The sequence below is a fragment of the Amblyraja radiata genome, chromosome 29, assembly GCF_010909765.2.
Source record: "Amblyraja radiata isolate CabotCenter1 chromosome 29, sAmbRad1.1.pri, whole genome shotgun sequence".
NCBI classification, from domain to species: Eukaryota; Metazoa; Chordata; class Chondrichthyes; order Rajiformes; family Rajidae; genus Amblyraja; species Amblyraja radiata.
In genome coordinates this window covers 6,848,173-6,858,376 of record NC_045984.1, presented here as the reverse complement: position 1 = coordinate 6,858,376, position 10,204 = coordinate 6,848,173, and the positions used below count along the sequence as shown (strand labels likewise).

The 10,204-nt window shown below is 44.3% G+C and overlaps 1 protein-coding gene across 1 annotated transcript; it reads right to left on the bottom strand.

Moving 5' to 3' along the window:
• Positions 1–3,902: 3,902 nt before the first annotated feature.
• On the bottom strand, positions 3,903–8,139 carry c2cd4c (C2 calcium dependent domain containing 4C). Its single transcript, XM_033046490.1, has 2 exons — positions 7,953–8,139; positions 3,903–7,054 (listed from the first exon to the last, which is right to left on the bottom strand). Exon 2 carries the CDS (start codon positions 7,021–7,023, stop codon positions 5,680–5,682), a length of 1,344 nt encoding a protein of 447 aa, XP_032902381.1. The 5' UTR covers positions 7,024–7,054; positions 7,953–8,139; the 3' UTR covers positions 3,903–5,679.
• Positions 8,140–10,204: the final 2,065 nt, after the last annotated feature.

Below are 10,204 nucleotides of genomic sequence, written 5' to 3'. Positions count from 1 at the left end.
GGACTATTTCTGTACACTTTGCTAATTGGGGCATGTGCTTGGGAATGGCAATACTTTACTGAACTGTATATAATAAAGAGTTTCACTGTGTGTTTGTACACGTGACAATAAAAACACAATGACCATTCTCAGTGGATAAACATGGAGTAGGGTTTCCCCCAGTCTTAAAGCTATCACTGAGATATTTAAGAACCATCAGAGTTTATTTTATAATTGTTTAGTAAAATTAAGTAAACTAAAAACCCAATTTAAGATATAGAAGAGAGAAAAATACAGTACAGGAACAGGCCCTTCAGCTCACAATGCCAAGGTAAACTGTTCCCAGATGGTATCAGGCAATTGAAACCATCCTATCAACAACCAGAGAGAGGCCCTGAGTTACCATCTACCTCATTGGTGACCTTAGGCCTATCTTTAATCAGACTTTACGAGACTTTGTCTTGCACTAAAAGTTATTCCCTTCATCCTGCGTCCATACACTATAGATGGCACGCAATAAAAAACCTTTTCACTGTACCTCAGTACATGTGACAATAAACATAACTGAACTAAACTGAACCAAGCTCATCTGCCAGTGCAATTTAGAGCATTAATTTGAACAAAATTAGCTCTAATAAAGTAATTTCCTTTCCATTGTCCTTCTAAATCTTCGTCCAAACATTCTCTGGAAATTCAATGAAATCTTGGATTGTGAACCAAGTCTGGAATGGATCAAGTTTCACTGTGGAATCTCAACAAAAAAGGTCTGTTGCAGAACTCCAGGTGAGATCTAGCAATGTACACGAGAGACAAGTTCACCGTTCTAAGCCTGTCTTTAGCTAGTTGCAATTCCAAACCTTTCATCACTTTCAAAGGCAAAGTGGTTGAAAGACTTGATCTGGCCATTGAGTGTCATGTATGGCAGGGATTTAAACATTTCAATGACATGTGAAGATCATAGATACATACTTTGATGACACATCCCCTATTTGGTCCACTTCTGGACAAAGGCAAACGAGCCACAGCCAAATCCAATTAACGGCCATTGGACCAATTAACCCATCCTAATAATAATAATATATCTTTTATTGTCATTGCACATCAGTGCAACGAGATTTAGTGTGCAGCTCCACTGATGTACGAGAAAGATCCTGCAGACCTATCCTTTATAAACCCTGGAATCAAGCGGGGAAGGAGGAGAAAATGTTATGGGGATGATTCTAGACTCTCATGTTTGTCTTGAGAAATAAAGCTCATCGGGTGAATTCACTGTACTGTGTGTGCCAGCATCTATATAACTAAAAGTCCCATCTTGACCACTTCCTGGCTGCGCTGCATATTGATTTTAGAAAAAAACGCCAGCATATATCGCTATGATTTTTGGCCATCTTACTCACAGTCCTCCTCCGCTGAGGCAGCCCCGAGGATTTTTCCGATCAATGAAAAATAAAAAAGTTATGAATCACCTTAATGTTCTTGCAATAAATAATTTGTTATCTCTTAATGAAATGAAATGAGTTGTTTGGCCTGCCCTGTGCTTGAAATTGATATGGAAATGGAAATGAAATGAAATGAGTTGTATGGCCTGCCCTGTGCTTTTGCTTTTGCTTTGCCTTTGCTTTGCTTGACCTCACCTGAAATGAAAGCAAATGGATTGTATTGTTGGCTCGGCCCGCCCGCCCTGTGCTTTTGCTTTTGCTTTGCCTTGGCTTTGCTTGACCTCACCTAAAATGAAAGCAAATGTATTGTATTGGTGGCTGGGCCCGCCTGCCCTGTGCTTGAGTTGACTTGAAATGGATTGACTTGACATGAAATGGATTGAAATGGATTGTTGGCCCTGCACTCACTGTGCTTGACTTGACCAACAACTTCTCCCCCCCCCCCCCCCCCGGCCACCAATATTGGAATTGGTGGAGATGTGGAATATTGCATTGGGGGACCAGCCCTCCCGTGTGAAACTGGGACCCAACGGGTCCCACAGTCTGGTATTCATTATTGATGTGGTGCTGTGATGGACAACATAATACAAACCTGACAGTCTTTAGCTAGTAGACACAGAAGGCTGGAGTAACTCAGCGGGTCAGGAGAAAAGGAATAGGTCACAATTCGAATCGAGAACCTTCTTCAGACTGAGAGATAGGAGAAATGAATGGAGGAAATGGAAAATGCAATGATAATCGAGGAAATGTGAGGCACACAATAGGCCATTGTTGGCTGTGGGATGAGTGGCTGTGGGATAGGTGATGAGTATACAGAGGAACTGAACAAGACAACAGTAAAACCAGTAAAACTAGTACGATGACTAGGTTGGTGGATCTGGCCGCCCGCAGCGGCAACTGTGGTGGTTATGGCCCCGACCACAGAGGAAAATGCCTTCCACCACAGTGAAGAATGCTGTGGTGGATGTTTGTATAAATTTTTTATTGTGCATTGTGTGTTCTTTTTTATTGTACCGCTGCTGGCAAGTTCATTTCACTGCACTTTATTGTGTATGTGATGAATCAATCTGATTGATTGATTGATAAGCTGCCCAAATGAAATATGAGATGCTGTCCTCCAATTTACCTTTGGCCTCACTTTGACAACGGAGGAGGCCTTGGACAGAAAGATCAGTGTGGGAATGGGAAGCGGAGTTAGAGTGTTTGGAGACTGGGAGGTCATGTAAACCAAGGCGGACTGAGCAAAGGTGTTCAGTCTTTTGCTAGAATCTGGTTGTTTTTTCAGATGAGTCCTTACTGATTCAGTACGTAGCAATAATTATGGTTGCTAATTGTTTTTAAAACTAATGAAGTTTATTTAAATCAGAATTGAATTTGGAGTTGATCTGAGAACATGCTAAGCAACAGGTTTTTTTGAGAGCTGCAGAATGATGCTAGCTTCCACATGCCTAACAAATTATGATTACAGATGTCTCTTAATGAGCCCTTAAAAACATCAGCGTTCACTACTTTCAACATTAATGTCACGAGCGTGGAAATTTGTATTGCAGATGCAATATATATTTTATTCCCAAGGAGGAAAGCAACCAATGTGCATTGCTGCAATTGCAATATATTTCTCATGCGCAAGTATTGCAAGAAATAAGCAGAACAAAGATGCCATGGATTATTTTTTAATTACCAGATTCAATCCATTGTGCAGAATCTATTTATCCACAAGGTTTTATACATTTAAATTACAATTACAAACCAGAACAGATTGAACAGTGCAAACCACAGGAGTATAGCTTCTTGAAGCCTGATTGTCAATAACACTATTTCTGGCATAATAAATTAAGTAGCAAAAATGAGGCAAATTACAACATCTAGAAGAGTCTGTACAACACTCTGCACAAAATGTAAACAGTCATTCTCATTTAAATAGAATCAGATAATAATTTAGGTTTATACAATTTCCTTAAAATATGTAGAATTTTGTGAGGGATTTCTTACAAATTACTTATAAAAGATTTATTTCTATGGTGGCAGCTCAGTCATATAGGTTGTGCTCTTTATGAAATCTCCGTTAATTAAAATGATCCCCTTCTGTGCCATACATTTCACTACGATCCTAAAAATCAGAGAGTGATGAGATTACACTGGCCAAAACTGACCAGTTTTTACAGTACTCTCGGAAATGAGAAGAAAGTGACCCATGGCTTGATTTAACCACACAACTGGAGCTTCATTAGAATTACAGCAAGTGTGGAATACCTTTTAATAATCCTAAAAAGGTAAACTTAACATTTGTTTGCCATGAATTTAGAGGCAGATTTTTTTTTTTAAAGTCAATCGCTTTTTTGGTCTGCAAATAAAGTTGCTATTTGCTTCTCTGTTTTTATATATTATCTATATTTTACATAAAATATATAAAAACAGAATGAAAACAGCAATATATTTGCAGAGCAAAATATAAATAACTTTATATATATATATATATGTGTATTGCAGAATTGAGCAAGTTATTGTTAATTTAAACATGACTTTCAAATGCCAAAGCTATCATTTTTGCATTGGCGTTGAGTCCCAGGTGATTTTGCCATGCTAATTTAATTTCAGCTCTGCTTTCATTAATTCAGTCTGAAATAAATACAGCTGAATAAAGACACAATGAATTTCACTGACATGAATTATTTTCCAAGGCAATTTCAAATCCTTTATTGGTGCAATGCTAAGTCCATCTCCCCACCATTAAGATTGATGAAAATAAATAAATCAATACAAATTTGATTTTGCCACTGTAAGTCAGGGACTAATGAAGATATATGGGCTTCTCTGTGCAAACACAAAAAAATCCAGCTGCAATCTGAATTTCACTATAACTTTCTCAGTCGATGACAGTGATGGGCATTATGCTTTATTTGTTTCTCACCAAGCATGCACACAACAGTATTTCTGTGCGATACAGAAATACCAATCTATCAAATGCTATTTAGAAACTCACCTCTATGAAGCCACATTTGAGCATGGACATACTATAATCAGGCAGTGTTACATTGATAATACCACATATCCATTTACAAAAGAATCCGCCAGAAGCAAACGGATAATAATGCAAGAGTAGAGACAAAGAACCGCACATGCTGGTTTATAACAAAGATAGACACAAAATGCTGGAGTAACTCAGCGGGTCAGGCAATATCTCTCGAGAAAAAGGATAGGTGACGTTTCGGGTTGGGACCCTTCTTCAGACTTCATAATATACAAGTCATAATAACACCTGTACATAATAATGGAAGTTTCCCTTCAGTGAGAATGTTAATCCAAAACTTTTCTGTGGCAGTAGGTAGTTTATCAAACTATTGTTAAGTAAAAGAACTTGTGTCACATTTCTGCAATTAACCATATTCATACAGTATGTACTCATTATTGAGTCAAATTGTTACTGATGTATTTTATATCCAGGCCAGCATGAAGCACACCTCATGTATGATGAGGGAACATCATTTTACATTCATTTCTCAATATGTACATTCCAGTCTCAAAAACTTTAACAAAAATTTATTACATCTCATGTTTTTCATGTGACTCATTCCTCCCTTTCACATTTGTGACCCGTCTTCAACTTGGCATCTTGCCTTGAGTCAGGAGGGACGAGTGTCAGATCGATTCTCCCGTGTTGACCATAACGTCCTCACAGTCTACGTACTGGATATGCCCACTTACAGTACAAGTCTCCAAGTGAGACGTTCCAGAGCTCTCAGACCCGCTAGTGAAATTGCAAAGTGCTTCATGACTCACGGGATGTGTGCCAAGCCCTGTAGGATCTTCATCGTATTTGTTGGAAGGAAAATTATTCTTTTCATCAATTTGATGCAGAATTGTCACTGGTGTGCTCAATGGAGGGTGAATCAGTATCAGCGGAGAGAACCCTACTCCTCCTCTATCAATGCCATTCAGTCCCATCTTGGAAAGTCCTCTTCGCAACGTGAAGTCCTTCTTTTCCTCTGCCAGGCTCTCATTCAGTAGTGATGTTAATAGGTTGAAAAAAAGATATGAACTTTCTCCGAGGGCCAAACTCATTCTAGTAAAAGTGATATTCACCTTTCATCTCTAAGTTTGGTCACCCATGTCTTTAGCTCTTGAGAACGTTCAAGATGTCTGTCAGGCATGCAATTTAAGTTAGTCAAATATAAGCTAAAGACAGGAGAATGCCATTTTCTTAACGGCATATGGGAAGGTGACACCTCATCTCCTGACAGGGGCAGCGAACCAGCCAACATTAGACGAAAGGGAGCAGCAACGACAATTTCAGTTCTTTTTCACCAAGGACCGCATCGCGCTTGAGGCTGGAGGCTTTGTTTACCACCTTCAGCTTCAATGCTGCCCTCTTGAACTCGTCAAGTGGGAGTCCGTCGAAGAAGAAATCTTCATTGAAGATGGGATTCCGGCTGTTCTTGATGATGGTGCTGCGTTGCTTTTGCACCTTCCCGGGAGTCAGGTACAAGATGACACAACAGTTGATGGTCTTGTTGTCCAAGGTCTTGTCGTAAAGGTCTTCGGCAGTGATGACACGGATGCGAAGGCGGGCATTGGTGCTGTCATACTCAGCGGCCAACCTGATGGCACCCCCTCTGTTGAGGCGGACGGTGTGCTCCTTGTGGACCCGGTCTTGATAATGGAGCAAGCTCAAGGGAAGGACACCTTGTGATGCTGGAGGCCCACCAGCTGGAGGTGTGGGACACCTGAGCCTCTTGGAGATGTTGGGACTGGCATCCGTGGAGCTGCACTCGTCCGTGGACAAGGAGCTGTTGCGGGTGAAGGACTGCAGAGGTTTGCAGTGCTTGGCCAGGTTCTCGTGGCTGAACATCTTGAGCAGAGACGACCCGGAGACCGAGCGGGAGAGAAGGGGCGAGTTAAAGGGGGAGGACTCAGCGGAGGAAGCGGTGTCGCTGTCGCCACCGCTAAAGTATCTGTAGGTACTTGCCAGGGACAGGCTGAACTCTGGCGGGTTGAGGTGCTGGCTCTCGCCGTTGCTTCTGTGGCCAGATCCCCGCTTCCTCGGCGAGCTGGGCGAGGTGACGGGGCTGCCGTGGTCGGTGTGGAAGAGTGACTCCTTCCGTCTTGTGTGTGGGCTCTCCACTAAGGTGGAGAAGCCGTAGGAGGTCTGGGTTAGCGGGATGTAAGGCAGGGACATGGCACTTTGCGAATGTGGGTCATAATTGGTGTTGCAGCCAGTCTCGGCCACGCCATCGGAGCTGGTTTCGTCGGCACTCTCGATCTGAATGATGTGCCTGTTGGCCACTTTCAGCAGGTTGCTGCTGCCAGCCTCGGAGGACGTTTTCATCTTCAGCCTCGGGCTCCCCTGTGGCTTTTTGACCACGAAGATCTGCTCGGAGGTGGACGCCTTCAAGTTTGACTTCTTCTGCCGGTTCTCGCCATTCTCGGCCGGCGCTCCTTCGGCCGAGCTGATTGGAAACTTGGGAGGGATGAAGAAATCGGGGATTTTGTCCGGAGTCAACACGTTGCTGAACAGGGGACCCTTGGGCTGTTTGTCCCGGCCGCCAGCGTCGCCAGCGCGATTCAAGTTTTCAACCGAACCTCTGATCTTATCGAAGAGCCACATCCTATCCTGCAAAAAGTATCGGGGTAGCAATCTGGAAAGTAGAAAGAGATAATGAAAATTTAAATGAAAATTAAAAACTAAACTTCGGGAAATTGAATGCAATTTGATTTGGGGAAACGCGTTGGACGTTGTTCTTGTTTTTAATCTAAACTGTTGCTTTTCAGCAGATAGACACAAAAAGCTGGAGTAACTCAGCGGGACAGGCAGGTAGGCAGCATTTCTGGAGAGAAGGAATGGGTGATGGTTTCGGGTCGAGACCCTTTTTCAGACTGACCTGAAACGTCACCCATTCCTTCTCTCCAAAAATGCTGCCTGACCCGCTGAGTTACTCCAGCTTTCTGTGTCTATCTACGGTTTAAACCAGCCATCTGCAGTTCCTTCCTACACATGTTGCTTTTCAGCGCCTGACCCGCTGAGTTACCCCAGCTTTCTGTGTCTATCTACGGTTTAAACCAGCCATCTGCAGTTCCTTCCTACACATGTTGCTTTTCAGCGCCTGGATTCTTTAAAAACAAACGCCGTGTTTATTCCGTCCACGGTCTCGAATTCAAATTAACTTTTTTTAAAGGAAAAAAGAACAGCAGGTAGCATAAACGACGAAGTTCACAGTTCCGCGTGTAATAACTAACTCCCCGAGCCGTGCAGGGCGATTCGTGCTACTAATATATAACTCTAAATAAGGGTCCAAAACTCTTCCCGCAACTTGCAATTTTTCCACTCACGTTGTGCGGTCCACAAAACCCCTGCAAGCAACGTATCAATTTCTGAAAATAACATACATTGTAGCCCTGCAACCAATGTGTCAACTTTTGATAAATTGCTACACCTTCTGCTGACTTGACAATATGGTAAAATATTTTTGTTTTTGTTAATAGGAGAGAAGTTTTTTCTCTGTTTTGTTTGTGACAAAACTAAAATACACCACTTACATTTTGTTGGGAGTGTTTTTGCTGCTGTTGTTGTTGTTCGTGGGGGTCGGCTCTGCTCCGCTCCGCTCCGGCGCCGTGAATGAGCTTCCAAAAAATACGAGCAGCTATATCTTGCCTTTCCCTCTCCCTCTCCGCATCGTTTTAATCCGCCACATCGTCACTCGGGCATAATCGGTCCCGCCAGCCAATAAGTGAGAGGTGGCGCTTTGAGCAACAGGTTAACCTGATCTTGGAGGTAACCAGTAGCAGCGCACAGTGCCAGTTGCCTAGCGCCGTGCTAGGGTCCTATCTGTCTCCACAGTCATCTCTCTCTCTCTCCCTCTTAATGCTGCACTCACCTTAGTGAAAATGACGGGCACTCGTCTGACGGATATTCCCACCATGTCCCCTATTCGGAACGGCAGCACTAAACTAAACTAATATGATACAGGTTGCAGATGCTGGTTTATACCCTCCGCAACCTCCAGTTTAAATTCCATTTGGAATAGTTTGGAGGACTAAGAACCAAGAAGATGCAGAAATGCTGGAGCAACTCAGCGGGTTACTCAGACTCTGAAGAAGTGTCTCGACTGCGAAACGTCGCCCACCCCTTTTTCTCCAGCGATGCTGCCTGTCCCGCTGAGTTACTCCAGCATTTTGTATATATAATAGGATAATTGGGAACTTTTTGGGGGGGGGGGGGGGGGGGGGGGGGGGAGGGGGGGAGGTTAACAGTTTCGATGCCTTTAAGAGAAATAAATGCACCCAGATTAAAGGTAGGACACTCGGAAAGAGAAAGATTTGACAAATAGGGAAGAGATGCAGCTGAAATACCTGCAGAATTGAGTGACTGTCTTCTGTGACTGATGGAAAATACAAGAAAGCGCATTTTTAGTCCAGTCTGGTGATCGTGCATCATATGAACCAGCCCACTACTTTGAAGATGGGTCCAGACCTGAAACTGCACATGCTCAATATTCCAGAAGGTGCAGTTCCTTTTGCTCCTAGTCCACTCCTTCACCCCATCGCATCCCGTCAACGTTTCCTGTGCTTTGTGACTGTGTTAGAGCCAGCTAGATAATTCCACTGCAAAACACAAAGTACTGGAGAAACTCAGTTGGCCAGGCAGTTGTGGAGGGACAGACGACGACGTTTCTGTTCGAGACCCTTCTTCAGACTCCCTTCCACAGATGCTGTCTGACCCGCTGAGTTCCACCAGTACTTCATGTTTTGCTCTAGACATCAGAATCTGCAGTTTCTTGCATCTCCAGGTAATTTCTCTGCCTCTCGTGTCTGGGGCAGCAGCACCGTGGGGCAAGACTCACGCCACCGGAGACCCGGGTTCGATCCTGACCTCGGGAACTATCCGTGTAGAGCTTGCACGTTCTCCCTTTGACCCCAGTTTCTCCCCCCACTCTCCCAAAATGTGCGGATTGGTACACTACATGCTTGCTAGAACCCCCCCCCCCCCCCCCCCCCGAGTGTGTAGGTGAGTGTTGGAATCGGGGTGGGGTTCCTGAGATGAGTGTGGGGAGATTAAAAAATGGATTAATTCAGTATTCGTGTAAATAGAATGGCGACCGACGTCTGCAGATTCAGTGGGTCTGTTCTAGTCATAGTGTTACAGCACAGAAACAGGCCCTTCGGCCCAACTTGCCCACGCCGACCAACATGTCCCATCTACACGAGTCCCACCTGCCCGCGTTTGGCCCAAATTCCGCCAAATCTTTCCTATCCATGTACCCGCCAGGTTCTATCATAACATTTAAGAGACATTTAAGAGATGATAGGTTGAGGATAGGATAGGTTTAGAGGGATATGGGCCAAGCAAGGGGTGCTGTGAGAAGGGTTGTTGGGGATGTCGAGATTTGCAACTGTTGTGGCCAGATTGTGTAATTCACGTCCATAAATCGTAGAATTAGGACATTTGGCCCATCGAACATGGGTGATCAATCTCTCCCTCTCAACCCCATTCTCCTGCCTTCTCCCTGTACCCTTTGACACTCCTGGGAGTGGAAATCGCTTTTAAAACATTGGAGGGGGGGGGGGGGTGGATGGGGGGGGGGGGGGGGGGGGGGGGGGGGGGGGGGGGGGACATAATGAGGCCTAACATTACAGCGGTCGGCAACCTATGGCCCACGGGCCGGATGCGGCCCGTAACCCGAAATCATCCGACCCGCAGGCATGTTTTATTTCAATTAGTTTTCGCGACCTGGGAACTGCAGCCAGTCCCGGGGCACGCAGGCGATCTGGGCGCTACAGCCAGACCTGGG

Bases quoted from the DNA above. Each gene is read 5' to 3' on its own strand.
- c2cd4c (XM_033046490.1), bottom strand. From the start codon at position 7,023: ATGTGGCTCTTCGATAAGATCAGAGGTTCGGTTGAAAACTTGAATCGC.